Source organism: Athene noctua, chromosome 5 (assembly GCF_965140245.1).
Source record: "Athene noctua chromosome 5, bAthNoc1.hap1.1, whole genome shotgun sequence".
In the NCBI taxonomy this organism is placed as follows: domain Eukaryota; kingdom Metazoa; phylum Chordata; class Aves; order Strigiformes; family Strigidae; genus Athene; species Athene noctua.
Window position 1 is genome coordinate 44,114,187 of NC_134041.1, and position 27,554 is coordinate 44,141,740.

General features: G+C 40.1%; 2 protein-coding genes across 7 annotated transcripts in view; both read right to left on the minus strand.

Annotated features, from left to right (window-relative positions):
* Positions 1-243: 243 nt before the first annotated feature.
* Positions 244-11,055, minus strand: POFUT4 (protein O-fucosyltransferase 4). Of its 3 annotated transcripts, none has more exons than XR_012633716.1 (4): positions 10,216-11,051; positions 8,376-9,001; positions 2,278-3,484; positions 244-406 (listed from the first exon to the last, which is right to left on the minus strand). XR_012633716.1 is itself a non-coding variant. In XM_074907252.1 (4 exons), the coding sequence occupies exons 1-4, from the start codon at positions 10,957-10,959 to the stop codon at positions 3,337-3,339; spliced, it is 1,485 nt and encodes a 494-aa protein (XP_074763353.1). In that variant the 5' UTR covers positions 10,960-11,055; the 3' UTR covers positions 244-3,336. The 3 variants fall into 3 exon arrangements, 2 of the variants coding, with proteins under 2 accessions (XP_074763353.1, XP_074763352.1); XM_074907252.1 differs by having other exon boundaries at positions 244-3,484; positions 10,216-10,815; positions 10,849-11,055; XM_074907251.1 differs by having other exon boundaries at positions 244-3,484.
* Positions 11,056-12,090: 1,035 nt separating this feature from the next.
* The window catches only part of SEC24C (SEC24 homolog C, COPII coat complex component), a 38,880-nt gene continuing 23,416 nt past the window's right edge, over positions 12,091-27,554 (minus strand). Inside the window, exons 10-24 of one of the 4 annotated variants that reach the window (XM_074907255.1) lie at positions 26,282-26,420; positions 24,252-24,367; positions 22,835-22,959; positions 22,375-22,566; positions 21,352-21,445; positions 20,056-20,172; positions 19,472-19,642; positions 19,005-19,101; positions 18,593-18,738; positions 17,983-18,121; positions 17,057-17,175; positions 16,495-16,674; positions 15,635-15,826; positions 15,121-15,210; positions 12,091-14,685 (exon numbers count right to left, since the gene is read on the minus strand). In XM_074907255.1, coding sequence (XP_074763356.1) covers positions 14,545-14,685; positions 15,121-15,210; positions 15,635-15,826; positions 16,495-16,674; positions 17,057-17,175; positions 17,983-18,121; positions 18,593-18,738; positions 19,005-19,101; positions 19,472-19,642; positions 20,056-20,172; positions 21,352-21,445; positions 22,375-22,566; positions 22,835-22,959; positions 24,252-24,367; positions 26,282-26,420 — 2,058 coding nt within the window. In that variant the 3' untranslated portion in view covers positions 12,091-14,544. The remainder of the gene's footprint in view (positions 14,686-15,120; positions 15,211-15,634; positions 15,827-16,494; positions 16,675-17,056; positions 17,176-17,982; positions 18,122-18,592; positions 18,739-19,004; positions 19,102-19,471; positions 19,643-20,055; positions 20,173-21,351; positions 21,446-22,374; positions 22,567-22,834; positions 22,960-24,251; positions 24,368-26,281; positions 26,421-27,554) is intronic. The other 3 variants (XM_074907254.1, XM_074907253.1, XM_074907256.1) reach the window with 3 other exon arrangements.

Here is a 27,554-nt window from a genome sequence, read left to right on the forward strand (position 1 = left end):
AACCACCTTTATTCAACATTTTGCAGTCCTTGCTGTGTAGAGAAGTGGATGTTGCGAAGGTCGTTCAGCAGCCTGGAACAGAACTGCAACCACAACTCTTTAGCCAGCTGGGGAGGATTCTCACCTCTCCTGCCCCTGAAGAGTTTGCCTGGCAGCTATAGAAGTTATTCATACTACACACTGGAAGAAATTCTTGCACACAGTGTATAGTAAGTGAAACACATTTAGTATATTAATATAGGCAACACACACTCTGTAAATCATGGACATATTGTGACATATAGGAGACAATAAAGCTATTATTACAGAAAAAAATGCAGATACAATAGAAACACAAGGTTTGGGTGAGCATCACAGCTGTGAAGAGTGGTAGCTGATACTCATTACCTTTTGAGAAGTTCACCACCTGTAAGAATGTAAAAAATAGTTAAACCTACAGAGACACCAAGAACTCAAGAGAGCTATTGAAACTGGCTCATGACTCTTAACTACAAACTAAAAGTTGTACTTTGTGATAAAGTTACTTTCATATCTGTGCTACTTTCATACCTGTGTTAAGAAGGGTTATGGCAATCAGAAATACTCATGCTTGGCAAAGCAACAGCCTTCTGCAGTACATACATATAGCAACCCTCCCCCCAAAGCACTAAAAAAACCTTGTTGACTGGTTACTGTAATATACTGAGCATAGGTAATAAATAGTGGTGAAGGAATACTTGGTTGTGAACTAGAAAATTCATGGATCAAGGTCGCAAGGAATAGGTTTTTATCTGGTTTGCTAGCTACTCTTAAGTTTGTACCACTGTACCTTCAATTCTACTGTCAGTTGACAGACATGCGCATTTTGCTAAGTGGGATGGCAAAGTGAGGCTTTAGGACATCACTAATCAAGAACTAAGCACATGCTGTGATACACATGCTTATACTGGTACTTCATCCTGTTATTCCTGCAAGGACAATACATTAAATGTAGCATATCTAATTTTGGCAACAGCAGATAAGTTATAACAAATACCTGAACTTGGTTATAAATAACATACTTCTGGAAAATCTATTTAAATTACAGGAGAAAACAGCCAAAGCAGAAGTGCTAGTACCTGGTTCTTATATTTTAGGTTTAGGACAAAAAGCAGGATCATAATTTCTCCTCCTGACTATCCCACAAAAAACTTGAGTAAGAAAGGGTTTTGAGATACAGCTAATTAAGAGAACCTTGCAGTCAAAGACTGAATGATTTTCTACACAGAAACATGAAGAGAATCTGAAGTAACTGAAAGCATTAATTCAAACAATTTATTTAAGTATCATTAAACTGTTCAGTACGAGTTGATACTCAGAAATAAAGCAGCCTTAACTTGTTTTATCTTAATTTACTTCTCAAGCGCTTCTCAATCCTGAATAGACATATGTGTAATCTTAATCTGATTTGAGTAATTCACTTTATCAATTCAAATATATTCACTTAGGCATTCATGTCTCCTGAGTAACTGAAAAAAAGGAATATAAACTATAAAAGCATTTTAGCTGAAGAACCATTTGGTAGTATTAGTACAAAAGAGATTTAAAAAGCAGTTTTCTACTAAAACAACAACAACAAAAAAATCAATCAGGTGAGATTAGTGTAATGTATGCATTTTCTACATTTACAAGAAACTGGTAACAGTTATGAGTCTGAAGTATCCTCTGTCAAGGTGCCCTGATTTTAACACTGCAGTATTGTTGTATGACTTGAGAGGCAAACATTGAGATGCATATCATGACTATACCAGTATTATATCTGTAATATTATGTCTATAACATTATGAATCAGAAATAGAGCAAAAAAATAGATTAAGTGAACCATCCACAGCTAAGCAATAGATAGTGACTTAATCAGGGATAGAATGTAGATTTACTCCTGTTCCTAGATTCTACTAAAGGCTTCAGACTTCCCATAGCCATGGAACTGCATGAAATTACCCCACAGACTCTAGACTTTCATTACCAACATTCTGTCTTAGGCATGGATAAACTCTGGCTATTTAGTCAGTAGTTACTTCTGAAGAGGGAAGACAAACGGAGAAATGAAGTACCATTATACCATTAAAGACATCACTGCAGTGTGGCCGTATTTGCTTGTACTTTTAAACCTTGGACACTTAAGTGAATTAGCCTCACTCCAATGCAAGACCAGTTATTTCAGAAAAGTACCCAACATGGCAGGGAACAGCAGAATTTATATCTGTAAAAGATACAGGATGTGCAACAAGGAAGATCTATCCGCATGTCACCACTTACTTTTAGGAACTCCAGTCACAGACCAGGATCATACTGTATTAAGATTTGATAGAGATACAAAACCAGCTCCAGTGCACCCGATTCAACCACTTCAGCACAGAAAGACTGCACAGTTTATATCCAAACTGCAGAGACTGCTGGAAAGGCACCATCGTTAAAATGTATTTGTCTTGGCAGAAAGCTGCAGATGTTCTTTTTGAGCAACTCAAAGGTCTCTGAATTGCTAGCATTACAGAGGTAACAAGAAGTCAAGATTATAGCTGGGATTTCCAGATTTGATGGGAAACTTGAAAGAACCAAAGCACCCTAATTTTACTCTAATTCTGCACAATACCAGGTAATACACTTTCTGGTGTGAAATACTTTGTTGAAAGCTGTGAATTAAATAATTCAGTCTCTTATCCCATTGTATGTATCACCTGGTAGGTTAGTAAAAGAGGAAAATTAGGCAGAGTTGACCTGCCCATAGCTATTCAGTTACCCTGAAAAGTAGGAGTATTTGAGGCATGCTTACTTAAGAGACTTTATTGCTGCAGTTTCATAAGGCACAATTACTCTCCACAGACATTTGTCTTTTGTATTTCCTTCACTGGAAAAACTATTTGTTAATAGCAGCTAAAAGTACACCTTAATGAGGAGAATAAGTGACTGATAAAATACTTAGAAAAAACGATTAATATTTGGAGATTAAAAAAATCCCTGAAATAACTTAGGGCATTTGAGCAAGAGTCTGAAGAGGTGTTCCTCTGAAGTCATGTAAGCCACAAGTAAGCTATAGTAAATGCAAAAGGAAGTAAATTCCTCTTTTGCTCCCCATGTTGACATCTGCAAGTCAGGAGTGGCTTCATACCACTGAGCTGAAATTCAAAGCAGTTGAATTACTAAGATCCCCACTGCTGAAATCCAGTCGTAGCAGAAACTTACTCACTTCATACACCAGAAAAAATAGTCTCTGTGAGAGGTTTTTTTTCTATTTCAAGGCAAACATTTGGAGCGAGGTAAGAATTCGCAGTCTCAACTTTCAATGCAATTTTCAAATCAAGCTCTTACAAAGATGGGTCAATGTTGTCTCGTCCTCTTGAGAAAAATCTCATGCATATAGTCCCAAAATCTTCCCTGATGTGACTCATTGCGATGAATCATAGCAGTGAGGGCCTCACCCTGATCAAGGCTTTGCCAATAATCCTGCAGCCACATCTCTTTCCAACTGAAACAAAAACAGAGAAACCACCATCAACCATTAAAAACAACAAATGAGTCTACAGCTGTAATAGCACTGAAAGCATTTCTTTTCTTTCACCTAAGACAAAACCAGGCGCAGAGATGGTCATAACAAAGTATGTTGTTACCATGCCATTGAGCACCAAGTCATTTAAAGAAACTTGCTACAAAAAGTTTCTAGAGAAAAATGTAAGTTCACTGTTAGTTTTACAACATTCTAGAAACATCAGCATGGGACTATGGTGTTAACCAAAGAGACTAAATTATTAATTGTAGAGAATAAAACTTATATTAAAATAAAATTTAGCAGAGTCCTTAAATGATTTTAAGAGTAGCCTTCCATGGCTGGTATATGTATAAAAGTTAACCTAAGAATAATTTTTTTCCCCAAAAATAATCCATTTATCAATTAGAGAATGACAGCTACTCATTACAAACTCAGGTTATACATAGCAGAGACAAAAAATCATTATATCCCTCAAGCCTGACTTTATTCTTTATCTCCAGACTAGATGGTGGAGAATAGGCTTTCTCTTTTTCAATGCATACATTCTCAAACTTTTCATAGCACAGACCACATCACTGCAACTTCCAGCAATTCCCTTCCAATTCATGATCATGTGGACTACTTCTCTCATTTGTGTTCTATCAAGGTATGGCAATAATTTATCTCTTATCCATTATATCTGCTATCCAGCCACATAAACCCATCACAAATTTTGGAAAGGACTAAACATGATGCTCTTTTTAATCTGTCCATATGAGTTACTTAATACTTGTTAACTTATATACAGAAGCTTTTTGCTTCTTTCTCCCTCTCAATCACAGAAATAAGTACAGCGTCTTCTGCGTTCACTATATGCACCACATATTAAAGCAAACATGGCTGCACTGCCCAGAAGCAGATCTCACCCTCTACTACCGGAAGAGCAAAACAAACACACATCGTGTCATAGTCACTTTCTTTGTAGAGCAGCACACAACTTTTATGCCATGAGAATTAAGTTTTCTGTGGTCAACAGCATCATCTATGGTGGGACATTTCTGCAGTGTACACCAACAGAGATCTCAAAATTAACCTTTTAACATAGATTACAATGTGAAGGACCACAGACAGAGGCTTACTTCTGCATTAAAAAAAAAGTCTGCTAAAAACGTTCCTTTGTAAAATGCAGCACTTGGATGTACTGTGAGATCACTTTGCTTACTAGCTGTACTCATTAACTTCTGTTCATGGACTGCCGACATGAATTACTTGTTTTTTACATCACTGAGTAAGGGCACATGTTAGGAAAATGAGTATACTTGCATTAAGTACTAGACACAAGGTTAAGTGGCAGTAGGTAACAGAAAAAAGAAAATGTTTTCCAGCTGAACTCTATGCAAACAACACTGAAAGGAATTCCAGTATCCAAGTGAAGACTTTCACCAAAAACATTAAATAAGAACACTTTGATATTTTTCATTTTACATTGCTGTTATTGATTCTCAAGAAAACAATTTCACTGTGATTCTGTAACTTGGAAAAAATTGGTACCCCAGGATGAACAGGAAAATCCTGAAATTACCAACTAGATACACATGAAACGTTATTACCATGAGATACAGATCTATCTTTAATCCTAGCTGATTACTGGATTCTACTGCAAGAGACACTTCACAGTGTACACGTGGCAAATCTGATACACTTTTAAGCTGTTTTTCCTCTTTTCATAAATAAACTGTGACACCGATATAAAATGGAACTAGCAAAACCGTGATGGTTTCAAAATACTCCTTTATCAAAGGCACACTGGCTTTGCTTTTCTCATGATACCACAGATGAAAAAGTAGGTAACTGAAAAGGTATTATCACTGAGTCTTCTTAGAGTTATCCTCTCAAACAACCCACTTTTCGAAAATAAATCCTTATCAGTGAAACAAACCAAACATTTCTCTTCACAAAGGTGAGAGTCAAAGAATAATTGGAGATTACGGTTCCTACTAAACCGATATTCTGCTTATCACTAGCACTGTAACTCACTTTTTCTGCACAAGGCAGTCAAAAATTCAAGATTACAGTGACTGACCTAAAACATACAAATGGTTGTTCTACAGCCTGTCTTCTGAAGCTCACTTGGGTGTGAAGCCCAGGTATCCAGACACGAGGATATGCAAGCATAAGGATCTAGGAACCACGTCTCCACACTGAGCACTAAAGGACAGCTCAGTCTTAGCTGTCCTTTAATACAGCTAAGTATTATACTATAACTATTATACTAATAGACTGAAGGTATAATAATGTGCTCCAGCTATACATACCTACATAGAGATTCTGATACAACAGTTCTGTCAATTCAGCACATTCATCAGCCATAAGAACAAATGGTATCTGGGAATAAGGGTTACAGACCATGCAGATGCACAGGGTAACCATATTGTAACTGAGTACTTACTCTAAAAATATATAAACTCCAATTGCTTTTGTTGTCCTTCGAGTTCCAGAAGCTCCAGAACCCCAAATCACAGCGTATGTTTATAGTCAGACCTTATATTTTGCATATATTCTACCACTTGCAACCCCACTACAGTCATCTAAATTGATAATACTGTTGACATAACATTACTGTCAAACTCTGACAAAATATGAGCATGTTTAGCTGGTGTTTTGGTGGCAATTTTATGCTACTGTCACACCATTCAGAATTCTAAGTAACCGTGTTCCATTTTGGAGATAAAAATGGTGAAAGCTCAGATGTTTCTGAGATAGAAACCACTGTATTTCACTGGAGATCCCCTTGATCATGCTTTGTAAGGTATAGATACATATCTTTCTAAAGCAGATAGCAGACAATCATAGAAGCTTCCCTAGTACAATTTTTCCAGACACATCTCATGTCTACAGACAGGGGAAGAATAACGTACTGTGGTTCAATAAGACACGGAAACTTCTGTGGGATGCAACTGTAGCTTGGATTATGGACCAACTGTTCAAAACTCTTTGCTGATGACCACTGCACAGAATGATGGGAGCACCTAAGCTTGCAATAAGTGGCACAGGCACCCATGCTGTGCCTTCAAAGGTATTTCTCTACTGCCATCTGCTGCTCAAGCAAAAGAAAATCTATGAAAAAGTAGAGAATATAGAGTAGGATGCTGCATAGCATGCTACAAGGAAAAAACCCCACATTTTGCTACCAAGACCGAGAAAAATTATTACTATTAAAAAGCTCCAATAAATCAATCAACCAACAGAAAACAAAGGATTATGGATTTCTTTTACTTACAAGCATAACTTGTCAATTAGTCAATATGAGAATTAATTGTACTGTGAAAAAGGCTTTTTAATAACAAATGTCACAAGTTTTGTGAAATAGGCATTTCCTAAACAACCTGAATGACCTCGGGTTTGTTTTCCTTTTTTAATTTCAGCCGGCCATTTTTGAAAGCATCTGAATATAGGACAAAGTAGGTCCCCACACTTACAAAATTCTTCACATTTTTTGTGGATGGATAACATAATAAAAACTTTTTTACAGCTTCATATCCACATAGAACTTAGTTCTGGGTTAGCATAATGGATTCTGCATTTTGAACACATTGTTTCTTCTAACATTTTAACACTCCTAAGCATTTGATTCCTTAGTCTAGGAAATAATGAACAAAGCTGTAACCTGATATAAACTGGAATAGAGTATATTGACAACTTCCTTCTGGAGAGCACATGAGATCTTAACACTTTCAAAAAGCCATTAATTTAATACTACAGTAGGACTGACATCAGAACGTTGAAAGCTTTGGTGATCTCTATGAACATAGGCAAGATGTGCTGTGGCTGAGGGCTTATCTTTATGACTGCTGTCTGATATCTTAATAGAAAGTGAATTGCATACATTTGAGTAACTGCCTGAAAAGACAGAAGCTGTTGGAGGTAATGCAAAGAAAAACGACAAACCTGAGGGATCCAAACATGTTACACTAGTAATACACGTTACAAAAAGTGTGCACATGGTTTATGAACTGCAGAACCCATCCTCCTGGCAATTGCAACTTCAAACACTGTCAATTCAAAAACTCAAGGTTTGGGAACCCAAGCACTGACTTGTTTTATACCAACACATGTATAAATACTAAGACCATGCAAACAAAGCTCTATTCTGCCTGTCAAAAGGGGCTGCCTGAGGGTTGGTGTGGTTAGTTCCCTGCTGACAGGCTTGAGGGCAGCCCGCACAGGAGATGGCTAACGCTGGGCTACAGGCCTGGAAGATTCCAGCAACGCTAGCAATCCCGTGTGCAAAGGCAAGAAGCAGCTACTCAATCTACTTTCTGTCCTGCCTGGTCTCTCTCCTAAATCAATGGGATGGGATCCTTCAACACAAGCCAGAATTTTATCACACAAAAGAACAAAAAGTCTCATAAAGTATTCTGAGTGAGCCTATCTTCTGCTCTGAAGTCAACAGGAGTTAACCAGGCCTGCACTGAACCGCGGCAACCCCACGCACTACTTTGTAATGAGGTAACGAGCTTCTTTCACCCAAGGGCTACTAAGTGCTTTAACATCACTGGAGCTAAAAACATCTCTTCTCCAAACAAAGAGGCTAAGATAGACAAAGGATAACCACCTTGGCAAAGCCTAAGGTCACAGATCATTTTAACAGAATATTAAGGATGTCTCACACTCCTCATTCAACCACTAACCAATACCACCACCCAAGCTTCTTTTTCAGCCCCAGTGCCAAACAACATTGGCAGAACTACCATACCACCTACAAGACATAATATAAAGCATAACTGGAGATGTATTAAGAGATCCTTTAAGTACTAAGCACTATTAAAAGTTACAGCTACTATTATTTGAAGCTTTTTTCCCTTCAAAAAGCATAGCATGGGTACGTTACCTGTCTCCTCCAGAGAGGTCTTCAACACTTCCAAACCCAGGGGTTGGCATAGGACATCCCATGTGCTTGAACTGAGCTATGCGAGGTCTAGGAGCTGGAATTTTCCCATGTGACTTTTTGTGTTCCTGCTCCTCTTTGACCCGGGTGTTCTCCCTGTCACAGACGAAACACTCAAAGCCATTCAGGTAATTGGGCATAGTCATGTCATTCACACCCCACTCCCGCCTCTCCAAGCTCTCTAGCAAGAGCTGATTTTTGATTCCACCAATGTTTTTATACTCTAGATACTTCATATATTCCTCTCCATTCTTGTCAAGGAAATCAAGATACTTTGCTAGCTCTTGGGGGCTGTGGAAGTCATCTATAAGAATGATGGAGAGGTTGTTTGGCATCCAGTCCCGCACAGCTGGGGAGCCTCGGTATACTGGGACAGCACCCAAGTGCATGGGACGCCACAGCTTCTCTGTCATGTAGTCATCACATATGGCATTTTCCAAGGCCAGATGAAACTTGTACCTGGCGATAAAAGTCATAAATTCAGAATCTTCTGTAGTGGCTGTAGAAGTGTCTCTCAGTCGCTCACTGGGAAGCTCACGGTTATGCAGGCATTTCCCATAGGAGTCAACCTAAAACAACAACCGGCATCTTTACAAAGTGATTTGTTTGTCCGGAGCTTGTTTTCAGAGCTTATAGTTCTCATAGAATTCCTAACTTTGAGCGGTTCCTAGCTACCTTAGTCTAGCTTCAATTTACTCCAAGTTCTTTTCCTTGTGACCTATTCCTAGAGTCCTAGCTCTAACCATTTTAGAGGAAATAAGTGCTCAGTTTCAAAAGCAGCATAAACTGTACTACAGACTGAGGGGTGGGGGGGAGTATGCAGAAAAGAAGATGTCACCCAAAAATGTATTTCTTACCAGATAAATCAGAAACTGAGGAGTAAGTAAGGGCATTCAACTCTATGTTAATTTAAGTCACCTTTCTACTTAACAGAGACCCAGTACTTTTCTAAACAGTTACTACACACAGTTCTGTCAGTCTCAGTAGGCTAGCAAAAATTTTCCATTTTGTTAGACTGAGGAAAAATTGATACAGGGAGCTAAAAGAATACGGCTTAAAAATGAAAGACAATGAACTTGATCTGGAATCTGCTTCATACTTTAAGATTAGTCACATTTTAAACATTGTCTTTGCCTCACTACTATGTGATGAATTTGCACAATAATCACAACCAATACAAACAGAAATTACTAGGGAAAAGACTAAAACCAGATGTTTGTTTTTCTTCTATCTACTATCCCTCAGAATTTCAAGTAAGAAAAAGCACTAAACTTTTTTTTTCTGCTCGTAAAAAACTATGTTATTTCAGTTTATGAAGATACTCTGCATCAGCTGTACCACAGCAGTACAAACCACCACATAAATAGCCTGGTCCTACAATGCATATAAGAAGCAGATTCTCAAAACACAGCGACCTGTCATTTATACTTTCAAATGGGGGCAAGGCTTATAAGCGGGCAGCCTAACGGTACAGTAACTTAGAGGTCCAGAGGCTTCAGCAACTTCTAGCACAAGATCAAGCTTATTCAAGATTAGCCCAACTTGTGAATGATCCCGAGTTTGGTCAACTCCATCACTAACAGCCACCACCAGGTCTACCTACTGGCAGGCGGTGTAGCCTTTGGGCAGGAATACAACTAGTTTTTCTGTCCGGCTGGCAGTCGGCATGCATCCCGTTACGATTCGCGTCTTGGCTAAAAACAAGGACAAACAAACCCCATTAAAAAGCGGAGGCGGAGGGGGGCGGCTCGGCCCGGCCCGGCTTCCCCGCGCCCCCGCCTACCTGGATGTACCGCATGAGCTCCCGCACGTAGCGGTCCCTGTCTGAGGGGACATCGCAGTGGGACTGCAGGTACAGCACCGGGGCGTAGCCCTCCCGCCGCCACGCGTCCTTCTCGGCCAGGGGCACCGCCGGGCCCCGCAGGTACCCCACGCCGGGCAGCCACTGCAGCGTGAGGGGGTAGTCGGACTCCCGGCGGAAGGTGGCCGTGTAGTTGAAGAGCCGGATGCCGGGCGGGTGCGAGAGGAGGTAGTTGTTCATGGGGGACTCCTCGTGGAAGAGCGCCCAGGTCTGGTGGGGCAGGCGGGGCAGCGGCGCCTCGTAGGCCCGGAAGTCGGTGCCGTAGAAGATGAGGGCCTTGGTGCGGCGGTGCCGGGCCACCCGCCGGCTCCGGGTGACGAGGCAGGAGCCGCGCGGGCAGTCGATCCGCTCCGTGTCACCGGGGAAGTGGGGGAAGAGGCTCCCGCTCCACCACAGCAGGATGGGCAGCGCCTTGTTGCTCCGCGTGTCGTTGTTGCCGGGGCCGCGGTACGAGGCGGCGGCGACGAAGGCCGCGCCCGGCGGGACGGCATCCTGCGCCCAGCCCTCCGCGCCGCACGGCTCCTCGGCGCCCGCCTCCTCTTCCTCCGCCGCCGCCGCCGGGCCCTCCGCGGCCAGCGCGGCCCCCGCGCCCCAGGCCAGCGCCAGCATCACCCAGAGGCCGGCGGGCCCCCGCCGCGGTACGCGGCCCGGCCTGCCGCCACTCATACCCGCCGCCCTGGGCCCACCGCCCCGCCGCAGGAAGCCGCCGCAAGGGCCCCGCCCGCGGGCGGGCGGCGCTCCGTCACGGCAGAGCAGGGCCGAGCCGGCGGCGATCCCACCTTCTCCCGCCGCTCTGCGTTCTCCACGCAAGTTAAAGGCGGCCGCGGGGGCAGCGGGGCGTAACGCGGAGCCGGTACGGCCGCAGCAGGGCTGCAGCCTGTGCCCGGTCTTACTTCAAGCTGGGGTCAACCGGCTCCGCCTCTAACGGCCCCGCATCGGCGGCACCGACAGCGCGGCGGGACGAGCCCGAGCCCCGGCCCGCGGCAGGACACCTACAGAGGGGAGTTCCTCTGCCGAGCAGGCGGCGACATGGGGCAAGGACGCGCGATTAGCAAGGGACGGAACCGAAAACGCCTTTTAGTAACAGAAAGGGTGGTGTTTAAAATATCTTGAAACTGCTCTTCTGTACCAACCTTGAATAACTCCTTTGGTGTTAAAATATTCTGTAAGGGGGAAAGGTGTCTGCAAACCTGAGTATGGGCAACACCGTAAAAATCCAACAGAAGTATGCCAGAATTACCAGTCCGTTAAGCAATTGCTAAAAGCATCGTGTTCATTCCTTAACCTAAGAGATAAATATTGTGATTGGGATTAAGTTATGATTGATAATTCATAATACAGGACACTGGTTAGCATGGATTCAGCAAAGTATTCTCGATCCATCTAAGGAACAGCTTCAAACATGGATATCTTCTTGTTTTCCTTTGAAAAGTTAGGTCTTGACACCAGTCAGGGCAGAAAGATTACCACCCCCATGCCATCCACACGGGCTCCTCGCATCCCACCAGAATGCAAACGTGGGCTCTTGCAAGGCTGTTTCCACATGCATCATAAGGGGTGCTGCCACAAAAATGCTCGCAAGCACAATTTACTCCACACAATTGACGTACAATGTACATCATTATCACAATATATCAGTTCAGTAGCAGATTCTGGACATACTGTACATTCTGTAGGAGAGTAATCTCAAAAACGTTCTACAGCAAACTAAGTATTGTTGGAAATTTAGCAATGATTATCTTGTGCTTTCATATTGTTGTAGGGTTATCAGCAAATTGTACACAACCTTCTAGGCTACAGTCAAGTAACACTACCAGTTCACTCTGAACTTTATTTTTGCAATTAGCATCCCCCCAAAAACCAACCCACCCAGCTTCCCTATCTTGACTCTGAAAGAGAAGCTCTCTTTCTCTTAAAAATTTAAGACTGCCTAATTCTTTAAGTTAACACTGTTACAAGGTAAGGGTAATACCTTCCAAAGAAGACCAAAACAACCCCCAATCTTACTCAAGCTGTGTTGGAGAAAAGGAAAATCTCTTTACAAAACGAAAGTTCAGAAGGGGCAGAAAGTTAAAGCAACACTGAGATTAAATAGCACCTTTTTGTCTGTTGATTCTCGTTGAAGTTCTTATTATTGTTCAGTGTAAATAAGGAAAAAAAAAAAAAGACTGAACTTGGTCAGCAGAAGATTAGACCGTAAAGGATCAGTCAGCTAGACTTCAGCCATTCCCATTTCCTCCCTCCCGCAAAATACAGGGTTTGGAAAAATAAGCAGTGTTTATTTACTAACAATGACATAAAATACATCTTAATATATTTTTATTTCTTTACAAATTAAAAGATGCATTGGAAAAACAAGTGAAGAAAATGAAAGGTTCATTTACGATTTCATTTCCACCCCCACACCCCCCAATATTAATACTAGAAATTAGTATTTGTGGAAGTCTGGGGTTGCTGTGCCTTATATTCCTGGGAAGTTCTTTTTCCCCTCTGGTTAAAAATCCTCTAGATTTTTGGTTGGAGGCAGTATGTGGAGTAAAAAGTCAGCCACATTCATACAAAAGCGCTGAAGGTTCTGTCAACTACATCTTGAAAGAGTTTCTCCATTACAATTTTCATACTCCTTTTTCTGTGTAGTGATGGGAGGGAAGACAAACTAGCAGCATTAGAAGAAAAATGGATTTATATACATGCTACAGGATATGGAACTAAAACCACAGCCAGATATTTTTCTGATCTTAACAAGGACTTTCCTCTGAAATACCAAGCCCAGTTAATATGTTCTCTAATCCACCCACATTCTTCCTTCCACTTTTAGCGCTAGTGGTAGCTTAAACTTCTGGGTATTGTAAGAACACTTTGTTAAGTGTTCAAGCTAAAATATACAAGCCCCCTTTCAAAAGTGAATAAACAAAGCCCTTAGAATTCTGAATTTGATTTACACTCACTCCCTTTTTGTGGGAGTCTTCTCATGCACCCTTGCAGAATCGAGCAGCAGAGCGGCCAAAGTGGATGGATTAATCTGTCTGAGGTATTTTAGTTTAACAAACAGGCTTATAAAAAAGTTTTGTGCAAGCTAATCAGTAGGTAGAACGGGGGAGGGTATAAACATCCAGTAATGAAACTCTTCACTATGGCCCAGATGTTTTCAATAACTGAAATCGGGTACTTGCAATACCTACCACAGTACAGTCTAAATCTTAGGTTTTTATCCCCTTCCTTTTATTCCAGGGTACAAAGCAGTCTCAAAGTTGCATCAGTATAAATCAAATTCACACTTGTTTGCTATGATTCACAATAATGTGGTTGAAAATGGCCATTTCCTTATCATCAGTTCCTACACAGCCTCACATCACCTTGTTACAAGTATTTTCTGCTTAAGGTTAAGAGGCTTTTGCTCCCACCACCATCTGGATAGACAGGTAAGCTCTGCAGAGGAGGCCAAGAAACATGGATCGCGCAGGACATTGCAGAGCCATGCAATGATAAGGAGTCACCACACACGCCAACAGGAAGCACTGTCTCTACCCCTACGGTGTTCAGAAGCTGTTGACTGTTGCTCACTGAACTATTACTTACTCCGTTACAGATCTGCACAGCAACTTATAGTACAGGGAAGATTGTGGAAATAAATTTGCCCTGCTGCCTCCTGGCTTATTACTCATTTTCTTTTTTCATTCATTTCTGGTTCAGAGAGCCATGATACATCTGTGCTCTGCAATGTCATGTTTCACTCTTAAGAGGAGACACAAAATGTTTGGCTGCTCCAGCTCCCATCACCTGACCTGCCTCTTGTCCTCCCCACCTGCGCATTCTCTTCCCACTTGGAGTATGCACACGCGCCCATACAAACACACAGCAACTACCAGAAGTTTTGAAGAGTTATCGCTTTTTCACCCAATGTTGAATCATGTACAGTGAACTGAAAAAAACTACATTCATTACGACAGGATTAGCGAGCATGGGGTAGGGTGGAGGGAACTCCTGCCAAGCACAGGAAACAATTTAGATGCAAATAAAAGACCTGGTATCAAAGGCCTTTTTTTTTTTTTTAGCCCTCACCAGGAAAATTTTTCATCTCTCATACAGGTCTGGGAGAGGTTGAAAGGATTTCTGCTTATGCAATGTGTATTAAAAATTATGGAATTGTACAGATTTCTATGTTGTCCTTTTTGAGGGCGCTGGGCCTTCTGATCAGGTCATTAGTGGAGACTGAAATGTCATTGCTGAGTTCCAGCACCACTCCCTCCTCTAGCTCAGTAGCTGCCGAATCTCCTTGTGCATGTGACACAGGAAGTCCACATATGAAGCGCCCCCACTCAGGCTCTTGTCCTCCACTAGAAAGTGTTTGAACAGCATTTCCAGCTTATCTTCTTGCTTCACAATTATTAACTACAAAAACCAAAACAAGAACAAAATCAACAGTGAGTAGTTAGCAGAATTAATGTTCTTGGAAGAAAGAAAAAGCTAAATAGCTCAAAACTCCAAAGACAGGTAAGCGATATATTTTGTGTTTCTGGTTACGTGCATTGACTTCTCTAACTAAGCTGGATTAAGTCTCAATCCTTTCTAAATAGAAGGAAAATACTATGTACATGGTTTGTGCAGTATTATAACAGGTCTAAAAAAAAATAGTTTTAGAACCATGGCAAGCACAGAACTCCAAAACTAGTAGCAATTTTTTTTTCAGGTCCTTGAAAACTTTATGTTTGAATCACATTTATGAGATCAGGAAGAATAAGTTCAGCATTGCAGCATTACCAGGCATCACCCACTCTGCTAGAAGAGAAGGGGATTTAAGGCTGTGAATGGGGACAACATTTTTACCTTCATGTAGCGGGATCTCTGCACTTGAAGCATGTCAACAATAGATCGTACTTTCTTTGAAAAGGGGTTTTCCAAGACAGGCAGGGTACTCTGGAACGAAAGACATCCAATCCATTAGTCATGCAAAGTAGCACAACTTTAAGCAAAACTCAGCAGTTCTATCATATTATATAAGGGTAGAGATATCTCTACCTCTACTAACATACCATCCCTTTGACCTCAACTAGTTAAAGAGAATATAACATGGTATCAGAATTAAAGGTCAATTATTTGTTTAATTTACATATCAACTGTTCTCCACATTGTCAGTAGAGATGTGACTTGTCAAACAAAGCTGTGCAAAAGCATGCCTGACATGCCCAGACTAGGGACATTTCCACTAGTTTCACACACCCGTGCTTCTCTTGTTCCTAGTATGAAAAATGTAGCACTCTATTCTAAACTTGTTTTCTCATTGTTTAAAGTTTTGGGTGACTATCACAGACACTAGCTCCCACACTGCCATCTAGCTCACCAAAGTGTTGCTAATCTGACTGAAAGATGATACTCCAAAGAGGTTCTGGATCAGGCCTTGCTGCACATTGACTCCCACCCACACAAAGATGTTCAGTCCATTTTCCAGCAGGTATATATCGCCCTTGGAGAGACGTTCCTCAGAGTTCCGGATTGCTGCTGGCAAGGAGTCACTGTCAACATCTGCTTTGGTCTGTTTTAGAGCAAAATCAAAAAAAGACAAAACAACAAAAGAAAGTCAAGGTTATAAAACAAGAACATCTTATGAAGTCCTGAAAATTTCTGCCACTAAGACCCCAACAGCTTTCGCATTTCTAGGACTTGTAAGAGACTGCAATAACTGTGACTGAAGTATCATCTTCCTTAGCTTAGTCTTCTTACTGAACGTGACACAGAAGCAGGTCAGAGACTCTTGGTCAGCAAAAGAGAACATAAAGCTTCTGTCAACTCTGTAGTTCCAATATTGCCTCCTGGAGTAGGAATGTAATTAGCTGTTAGTATTATTCCAGCAACTACGGTACTGAAAAGTCAGAATAGTATGTGGAGTTTCCCTGCAATGATGAAAATTACTACATAAAGTTACAAGAAGCTTTAGGACTTTAAAAGACTATGAAAGTGTCAAAAGTATCTTCTCTGCTACTAGTCATATGCTCACAGCTCAGGAAAAAAAATCCCCCAGCAAATTCAGATGACCAGTAATGCATCTATCACAGAGTGGAATTAAAGTGAAGTGTCCTAACAGATGGCAGATCCCAAATCCTTCTCAAATCACTTTCCCTTGCTAAAACATAAATGCCAGTCCTTATGACGAGTCAAGACAACAGCAAGTCTCAAGTGGTAAGAACATCTTGAATTACTCACGAGGGGCAAAAGCCTGGGATAGAAGAAAACATTTGTTTCTGCCACATCCATGGATGTGACTAACTGACGAATGTAGGCACGGTCATCCGTTGTGACCTCCGGACCAGGCTGAAGGACGTCGCTCTTCAACACACAATTCAAGTACACAGGAAGCAGCTTCATGCATTCAGGGAGGATCAGCTATAAGTCACAAGCAGAAAGAAGTGGGTCAGCTGTCTTGCTGAGTAAACTTCTGTTTGACAAAACAAATCTTGCATGAACCAATAAAGTGTGGTGCAGCTGTGAGAAGTCAAAGCTGATAGTCTAATTATATCATCGTACTTGCAAAAGTAACATAAAACTTTTCCCTGGAGCAGGCAGTGTTTCCCAGGCTTCAGACAGGTGTCCAACAAGCCATTCTCAACTATAGTTTTACTTGCAGTCTCTCTACTTCCTTGAGTCTTCTCTGCAAATTTCTGCTGAGCAGAGCAATTGACTTTTTTTGAGTAGGTTAAGTAGGAAGAAACTCTCATCACCTTTTAATACCCAAGCCTGTGATTCAAGTGAAAGCATCGGAGTTTACCTGGCCAGCAGAAGAGGGACTAGCACAGTTCTTTCGATAGCAAGCTAGGATCTGGGCACACTGGTTGATCAGTGCATCTCGTACAGTCTTTACTGGACTACTCAGAACTCCACGATATGCTGCACAAAAAGAGGAAATGGATGAATAGCTATCAAGTGATTGCTAATGAACAGTAAAAAAGCCCAACACTACTTACACAAAGTAAAGCTAAACAACTATTGTTTTTTCCCCCCTTCCCCTTCAGACTTTTGGGAAAGAAATGATATGTTCCTGCTGCAGATCTGTAAAAGCTCATTTACTCCATTTTATTACACATTCTTCATCTGTTTATCTCCCGTGTACTTTAAAGTACACTTAGTCATACCTGAAGGTATGGGGTACTATAAAAAACTCCTTTTATGCCTGTCCATCTTTCTTTGATAACCTGAAAATGAACTGATTTTCTTACATTTTAATGGCAATAAACATACACAACTCTAGATCTCTGCTGGATTTATAGACTTTTGCTGCAAACTAGAAAAGGTAAATAGGGTACAATGTATAAAAGTATGATATTTAACTCAGATCTATGAGCAAAGGCCACCATTTCCTATTCCCAGAGCAAAGTTCTGGAACAGTTAAAGAACAAACTAAAACAGTGCAAAAATAAATACAAAGATGAATTCAGACAGTTGTCAAGACAAACTTCTTTTAAAAGAGACAAGAATTTGCATGGAGGATAAGCCTATACCCTTGTATCTGTACCTCTCATCTTAAACAACAATACCGTCACCACAGCTTTATGCTCTTTCCCATAAGTGACTGAAGTATTGGGATTGCCACCTGATGCATTTGATGCAAAGAGAATAAACAGGTGTCATTGGGTGACAATGGGCATTTTAATAGCAGTTAAAGGTTGCAATTATTGTTATCATATTCACCCTTACCATATTTAGCCAAGTAATTGATGAGCGTGTCTGTCTCACAGTTTCGATAGAGGTCAGCAAGCTGCGTGCAACAGTTTAAGGAGAGGTTGTGAATGCGAAGTCGTCGCTGTCCTGCGCAACTTGTATATAACAGAGCACACTGTAGGAGACAAATGTCAGGATATAGAAAAATGAGGTCCTGCTACAATAAGAAGGGCAGGGTCTGAATATACTTAATTGAAAACTAGGACTCAGATGCCTGAATAAATAAGATAATTCTGTAAAAGTCTTGCATAATAAGGTAAAAGCATATGCTAAGAATCAGTGTCAATGAAAAGTAATAAGCAGCAACATTAGCAGTTTCTATTAAGGGAACTGGTCTTGGAAAATAGATTGAAGTAGTCTGAAGCAGTCTAGGTCGCCCTGAAAACTAGTTAAGGGTACAGTAAGGGGCAGGAAGAAAGAACGAATTAACAGTTCCTGAAGGAATATCTAACAACTCAGTTCAGAGCAATCTCATCCTCTTCTGCAACAGGCACTTTCCCCACTTGAGATTTGGTTCCGCTTTGACACAGTGTTGTTGACACTTTGTCAACTCACTTTTTTCTCCTAGAAAGCTTCCCCCCCTCACCTGAAGGAGGGCACCACTGTCTTCACTCAGTTTGTCATCGTGCTTGAATTCCACTGTGATTGTTTTATTACAGTCCAAACCTGCCATCTCTACATCAGTTGTGTTGCTCATATAGAAAGCTCCAAAAAAGTCAGTGGCTCGAATGCCTAAAAAAGAAAAAAAACCAACACGAACACTTTCCAACAGAATAACAAGACAACCTTTGTTGTCCTGCAAATCCTAAATTACCTTGACAGATTTCTGCGGGCATCTTTGCTCAGTCTCAACAAAAGTCTTAGAATCTCAAAGTTTTAGCAGAGCTCTTTGCATAGCCTAGTCTCAAAATGTTTTAAATTAGGGAAAAATCTGTTACTTTCCATATGACATACTTGAAGTGGTCAATTTATTAAGACTCATTCATGCTAACACCCACCTGTGCTTGTGCGCACTCTCATTACAGCATCAAATCCCACTTCTTTCTGAACATCTCTTCTCAAGTCATTCAGGAACCTATCCTGGTCTGTCTCCAGCTAGAACACAAGCAATAGTTCCAGTTTCATACTCCCATAAATCAGAATTGCTCCATAAACCAGAACATAATTTAAAAACAGACGCTACCTCCTGCAGTCTTACTCTAAAAATCAGCCAGTGCCCTGCTAATAAAATATTGTGCTAAAAGGTAACAAGCATCACTTTTCTTGTTGTTGTTTTATTATTGATAGAGATATTTTGTACAAAGACGTAAAGCTAACAAAATAATTTTGGTGAAAAATCTTTAAGTAGAAATTTACTTCCAAAGAAGTACTTGTTCACTATGGTTTATGCTATGAAAAAGAACTCTTAACTAAACAATAGTTCTTATTTAGATCAAATACCAGTCTGAGTCAGCATCACTCATACCTGGAAATACGCATACTTATAAATGGAGCCTCCTGTCTGGTAAGTTACTACACCTAGTGTTGCCACATCCAAATACTGGTTTGGAAACAGGAACAGATCCACACAGCAGCCCTGGGCCACACAGTCCTTGGCCAAGTTGTTGTAAAAGCTTGTCTGTGGTTGAAACAAAGTCTAAGAAAGGAAGTCAGAGATGAGATCAGAAGTTTGCAGTAAGAAAAGGAAACAGATCCAATTAACAATCCCAGTCACTAGACTTTTGTATTTTAAGTCTCTGTTCAGGGAGATTAGGATCATACTAATTCTTCCTGATGCTGCCTTTGAAGCACTGTTGAATATTATGAAAACTGTTAGACATCTTGCATTAATTGTAAGTTCAGCACACTTACTTTAACCCAACTATGGTGTTTTATCCTGTGTAAGAATACAGATCTATCTCTTCCTATTCTCATACCAGAACATACATTACCTGGGATGGTTACATTATGTGCTACCCTTGTAATTTCTTTACTGTTGCTTGAGTTACTTTATCCCATAAAGAGTATAATATAGACCTGTTATGTACACAACACACAAGTCATTATTACCTTCTCCTTATCTGTGTTGATCAGTTTCTTATCATCCCTGTTCTTTAACTTCCCTGGAGCCTCTGCGATGGGCAGAGAGGTGTGGAAAATGAAGAGCTTGCCAGCACACTCAGCTGCCTGCAGGAAAGTGCAATAGAGCAGGTTAGAAACATTTATAAAAATTGTAAGGGAAACCGTTATTTAAGAACAAGCATTCAAGCATCCACATTACTTCATGTTAGGAAGGCTCTCTATCAGACACACAGGCTCAGCGACGACTTGGTTACTTCAGTGGTATCCAACTCAGGGAGCACAGCTTACTGATCAGCTACAGAACAGTATGTTTCAGTTCTACTGGACCTGTGCTAGTTTCATGGCAGGGAGAAAAGGACTGGCTCCAAGGAGACAGTAAGCAGGACTTGGCTACAAAAAGTTTTGTGCTGAAGTGTTAGACTATTTTCTTCTCTGATTTGCAGCTACCGAGTTTGTGGAAAAGTGTCACAGAAATGGCAAAGGATTTTGTAATCTGAGCTTCAACAGATCATTAATTTTAAATCAATAACCTATGTCAACACTAGCCAATGTTTAGTAGATTATTTTCTCTGACACATGCTGTATGTAAACAATCAATTAGTAATTTATATTACTTCTTGATTGGACAATTGCCATGAAAACTGAGTTTTAAGAGAGACTTTTAAGGACTTACATGACAGACAAATAAAGCTATAGGAACAGTTTTGGATGGAATCATACAGGCCATCAATTCAATCAGTACATACAAGTCTGAGAACGTGCATGTAATGATCTGGATGAAGTACTGGAATGGAAAAACTTCAGGAAAGGTTTACTTGGTCAGCACATTGTTGCAGGCAACTTCAAGACACTACATTCTCTCCTTTTATTTAAGGTTATACCAGTGCTTCAAGCACAGGATTAGAAATACACCATGTTACAGAACTCATCAATGAGACATGACAGACTTCAGCACTTGGTTTTAATGTTGAAGGGTCTTTATTTTTGCAGGTTCTATAGAATGTTCAAAGCAAAACCCAGCCAGGTAACAGAGTAAGCCCCATTATTGTACTTTGAGCAAAAATTATTAAAAAAATTCCCAAACAGGTAGGGAACAGATAGCTAACTACACAGAACCAGAGGTACATGCAGTTGAAGAATAATCCAAATACTGCTTACACATAGCACATCTACCCCAAGAGGACTTACAAAAAGCTTTAGAATTGTCTTAGTGTGTGTTAGCAGAATATAAACATCAAACTACTCAGACTGAAAACAATTTGCCATGACAATACATTTACTAACCTTCAGCGCCTCCAGTCCTGCTTGAATCACAGGTGCAAAAACAGTTTCTGTTTCTCTTGTGTCTGCAAACATTTCTGGAATCTGATCCAGCAAACTAGTAAAGAACAAGAAAAAGAAGGAATTCAAGATTCCATTTAATTGGAAAAGCCACAAAATTGCAGTTAATGATCTATGAGACTGAGGTGGTGTTAACAGAAGTTCCCAATGTGTCTATAAATTTGCATATTTTTTATAGTATTTGGAATCTCATTTATCTGTGAAATAAATGATGCTTTGTCATTCTTCATTGGCTTCTCTCATCCATATCCTCAGTGCTTGCTGTATAGCCTCAGCTGATGCTCCTTTAATGTATTCCAATATATTTTGGTAAGTAAATTCTTAGGAAAGACTAGTGACATTTGGCCTCTGTTTGCTAAGCACCCTGTGTTCTATTCAGAGATTAACAGGTTTAATCCACAGTTCTGTATTTATGCTTGTTAATACACTACAAAACAAGCTAGAGATTTTCTTTAAAAGCATGCAGTGCCAGGTCTAGTTCCCTAGATTTAGCTAGCTACAGACTATAGTTTAAATACAGTTCAATTATCATGTTAAATAGCTTGTGAAAACTTTGCTTATTTCTTTTTCTTTCCTTCTAGATTTTATCTTCTCTATCTCACTCATTCAGTTTTCTCCACAGAACCAAAATTAGACACCACTGTTGTCTCAGTTTACAGTTAAAGGCAATTGCCTTAATGACAGTGATTCAATATTACGAATTTCACTCTGCATCATTCTATAGTTGTGTTTTGGTTTTTCTCAGAAATGCTCTTCTGCACTAAATCCCCTTACTGGACTACGAGCCAAATACAACCTTACTTCATGAATTTTCCCATCCTACTTTGCCAGCTTAATCTCAAGGAGTATAGGAAGCTAATATACATGGAGTGACTTCTAGGTGAATAACATGACAAATAAGCATGCAACACTTGAATATACCAAACAAGAAGTTTACTACACACATTGTATATCAGTTTCTATTACCTGGCAATAACTGTCCTGGACTCATTCACATTCACCAGAAAACCATCAAGGAGTGGCACAAACATGTCTGCCACATCTGAGACAACCATCATTTGTGGCTGTGCCAGTGAGCTCTTCACGTTATAGAAATGTAACACTTTGTTGTAGGTGACAAAGCCTACTCGAATGGCTGATTCCTCCATGTTGCCTTCCCTGTAAGAGACACACTTGACTTCACATCTAAGTAGACAGTGAAATCACGACACAGAATCCAACACAGTATGGTATAAGGGAAAAATGAAAGGAAGGAAAATTTCTTTTCACCTAGAAAGGTATCCAGAAAGATGTTCTGCTTGGCCTTTTTTTCTGAAGAAAAGCTTGTTAGGATTATAAAATAGTTTTTTAATTTCTAGCTTTTTTTAAAGAGAAAAAGTGAGTCTACCTCATTTTGATTAGCTACTGTAGTACACAATATACCTACCTGGGCAGGTAATCTAGGAGCGATTTTAATTCTTCACATATTAGTCTCACTAACCCACTTTTCACAGCATTGTAAGACACATCAATCATGAAAATGAAAGCAGGTGGACTGGGAAACTTGTTATTCTGTGGAAGAGAGGGAAGAAGTCACATTACAGCCATGTATGCAGCCCACAACAGCTCTGTAACACGGACAGATAAATGCTGGTCAAAACGAACAGCTTTCATGTACTTTTCTACTCATGAGCAGTAGCTATTTCTTCAGATTATTCTTCCTGTGCAAGTAACAGACATGTAAACGCACTGTGCTTGAAATGGACTGGTATTACATGACCTAGTCTGATTTTGCCATTGCTCAGTGAACAACTGAGGCTAGTTAGAACTAAATCATCCATTTACATGACTAGACCAGATAGGGAAAGTAGGCAGGGAAGTTTTCTGCCAGTTTTCATGACTTTGGAATCTAACCAGACTTGTTACAGGCAATTTCATCAATATGAAGCAAAAGATTTTCCTCTCTTCAGAACTGCAACCTTTCCCTTCTACTTAAAATACCAGGTTTGCATTGGGAAAGAAAAACTTGTTTCAATCAACAGTTCTCTGAAGTCCATGGGTCATAATGGAAGGAGCACACAGAACAAAAGCAAAACAGAAGAACTTTCAAAAAAGCTGGGAAGATCACATCTCGTTTGTATTAAACATGCTTCTTACACTGTTAGAAGCAAGATAATTGTTTCTTCCCTTAACCCGAAGTAAAGCTGAGGCATCAGAAGGTAGCCAGTATACAGTTGCAAGATTTAGACATCTATTTTCCCAGCATTTATTTCAGCAGATATAAGTTGCTTTAATAAACACCTTGCACATATTTTTCCTATTCCTTAGAAGTTCATTATTATTTAAATCTTTAAAAGTGAACCAGCTTTAAAAGTGAACCAGCTGACAATATGTATTCCTATGTGATTCTTGTGTTTTTAACCACTATGGCTCTATCTGAAATTTAAGTTCAATAGGTAAAGTCTGTCTTAGGCAACAGGTGGCACATTGCATAGTTACAACTGTACTTTTCTTGAATCTCTCCTAGATTCTCCTCCTGCCCCAAGGACTACTGCAAGAGTCCCTCCTGCAGAATTGCTAGGGTAACAGCAGCTATAGCTGCTTATATAGCTCCAGAAGAAAATGACAGAGGCAGCTATAATAAAATTATATTATATCATGTATGATCAAGACTTCCTCTACTTTGGGAAGTAAGCACACAAGCACATTATTTTGCACAATGAAGCGGGTTGGATTAATGCTGTTAATTATCTCTGCCAGGTAGAAAGCAGCCCAAGACAATTCACGTCATTCTTACTTTTAGGAAAATAGGCTTTTTATTTAAAAGCAAAACAAAATACAGTAATAAACACATACTACTGTACCTTGCAATAGTCAACTGTTGCTAGAAACTCGTAGGACCCCAGTGATAACTCAGGTCGGTCATAGAAGTCTACTCGCTTTCCAGTATGATCCAAATGCTGGAAGTAGTGAGGTGGCACTGGGAAAGGAAAAATCATTAAGTTCAGTGACATACTCATGATAAACAATGTGACAAGAGCACTAACATGACAACAATTGTTTCAAATAAAACTCTAGGAAAGCTGGCTAGGAATGTGCTAGCATGCAAGTATTACTAAAAATATTAATGCCATTTAAAAGCACCATTAAAGCCAAAAACTACATACAAACTGCTTCCAGCTTGTTTTATACACCAGGTGGCACACTGTATAGTGACTACTGTATTTTTCTTGAACAATCTTTATGTTCTCATTTTATGTTTCATACAGAAGTGGCACTACAACATGCTCTTAAGATTCTTCTGAAGGATTTAGTCCAAAGGAAAACTACAACAATCATGTATAAGTAGTAACAAATTACTTACAACAGAGCTTGAGGCAAACTACAGGCTACAACATTACTGACTCAATTCAGGCTTACTAAAAGATCGAGCTCCTTATTTTGCTATATGAGTTAGCTTTTTCCTTCCCCTCCCATGCTGCACAAGAGTAAAGCTTTCTAGGCACTCTTGGGTGCAGAGACTCACATAATCCTTTTGTCAGAATAGACAGGGTACTTCTTACAGTGGATTGTAAAGCATTAAGAAGAAGCTAGTAACCACATGCCCAGCACCCAGTACTTCTGTGCTGGTACCAGGCATAAGAAAGTAAAACAAGAGTTAAGCTAAGTTTTTGCCTACAAAAGTCAGCTGCAGAAACAAAGAATTCCCTTGTGGCCCAAGAACTACCATGACAGAGTCCCTCCTGCAGAATTGCTAGAGTGACAAAATATATTTCAGCTAGAGCTGCCTATATAGTTCCACGGAAGAATAAAATGAGATTATCTGCAATGATAGTATTCACCACCTTTAGGTTATTCTAAACATTTAAAGTTTCAACAGTTCAAAAGAAAACAAAGTGACATCACTAAGACTATACAATAAGCACCTATCACTCTTCTCCTCTCCAAGTACACATCCAGTATAAGTTAATTACCTGACTGTTTTTGCAGAGAAAACAGAAATCCTTCTCAAGTATTAGGTACAACTATATTTTATTTTCACAGCATTGCTTTCATCAGCAGTCTCTGAGCATTCCCCCCTTTTCTGCCCCTGCTCAGTTGTTACAGGTATAGCCATTCATACAGCTGCTGAGTGAGCAGGGACAGGGAATGCATGCAGGCTGAAAATCACCAGACAGAAAAGTTTTTTAAAGTTGGCCATTTGTTGGTTTGCACAAACAGTTGTACAGCATAACTGAGGTGGTAAGAACAAACCATTAAAGACATCAGTGCTACCAAATGAAACAGTCCAAACATCACCATAAGGTTTGTTGCACCTTACATTCCACTGTTCTTTCAAAACAAATCTATGGATGTCATGCTATGAGCAGCATATAGTGACTTCTACTTAAAAGGAAGCATGTTTTATATTAATTTAGAAGAGCAACTAAGATTAACTGGCCTATATTGAACATGCCTATTCAGATGTGGCAGATTTAGCTGCAATCTCATCTCCAAGAAGTGTTTAAACAGGCTTTGTGAGCAAAAGAAGAAATCCTAACTCATGCTACTGACTAGATGTATACCTCAGTCTGTCATAGAAAAATGTAAGTTTGAAATACCCTAAGAAACTAGCATATACAATTTTTCAAACCACGATACATTATACTACAAGTACCTCACATTAAAAATTTGGTACAGTACTACTGCAATGCATAATCACCTATTTAATTTGAACATCATTTCAGAACTGAGCACTGATCATGCTTTATGATTCTTTTTACAAGATTAAACACATATTAAAGCACAGTATACATTATAAATTATCATAAAATCATAAAGATTTATTTGCCTGCATCTTGTTCAAAGATCACTCCAATAGAGCCAAGAGATTAATTTCCAGAAGAAACCTTACCCTCAGTGACACAGCTGCAGAAACAACACTGGAACCTCCTTCCACCCTCAATGAATTGCATAAAAGGGCACATGTAAGCCTTGCACCTATTACATCGGACAGGACCGGATTCTCCATGGTCTACCAAATAAGGAAGGGTCTGTGGAAGCAGGGGAAAAAAAATTAAAAGAAAGGTCACATGATGATGAGAAAGAAGTGACCATACATACCACAGAGTTTAAAACTATCTTCCTGTACATTGCGTAGTATTTAGCATTTTGGCAGCTGTGGGAGAGAGTGCAGGGAGTGGGGGAAGCATGAACAAATCTTTTGTAAATGCTTTTCAACTCAAGTTCTAGCACAGCAGTTCTTTGTGGTCTGCAGTCATTAATGGGCTATCCCACTTAGACACAAACAAGTACTTCTGCACGGTGCTGCACTACCTTATATAGTAGCCTACTTGAGGAACATGAGCTCTATCAGGAGTACCATACTGCACAGCACAGATGTATCCCAAGTGAACACAAAGACTGAAGCCATGCAAAGAATGGCTGTGATAACCTCACAGAAGTGAGCACACAATTTACATTTCACTACAGGTTGGGTGCTTTAGAAGCAACTCTCCACCTCTTACATTCTTCCCTTGTAAGAAGCAAGCTTTTTGACAATACAAGCCAGTCACTGCATTCCATATATTCAAGAACACAGAGCATCCACACTATCTTAAAAATTTTCAATTGGTAAGACTTATTTCTGAAGTCCACCATGAAATACAGTATACCCATAAGTTCTGTTAGTCTTGACCCCACCATATAACAAGTCTTCAAAACTGTAATGAGTGATACAATTTTTAAACTATTACTGATAATATTTTCTTTTTGCAGCCAAACCAGATTAAGATGCTTGGCAACTTCCACAGCTTTGCAACCCCAGGACAAGCAGGAAGCACTTTAAAATGATTAAGACAGAACTCATGCAAGCTACAAGCTGTCATCATTCAAAGCGCCTTTCATAACTAAGAATCTAGCTCAAAAGAAAGTTTAACTACTTTAAAATTTTCTGACACTAAAGGTGTCCAGTCAGTACTCTCAGTTACCCTCAACCTCTGATCATGTTTAAGAGACAACACACTCATTGATCAGGAGTTGAGCAAATGCTCCAGTCACTTTCTTCATGCCACAGACGTGTCAACATCTCTCACTCAACCCCACTATTTATTTATTGACAATACAATGGTTTGGCAGCCAGTGTTTCTCAGCTCCTATCACCCAGGCTGACCTCCTCAGAGGGAACA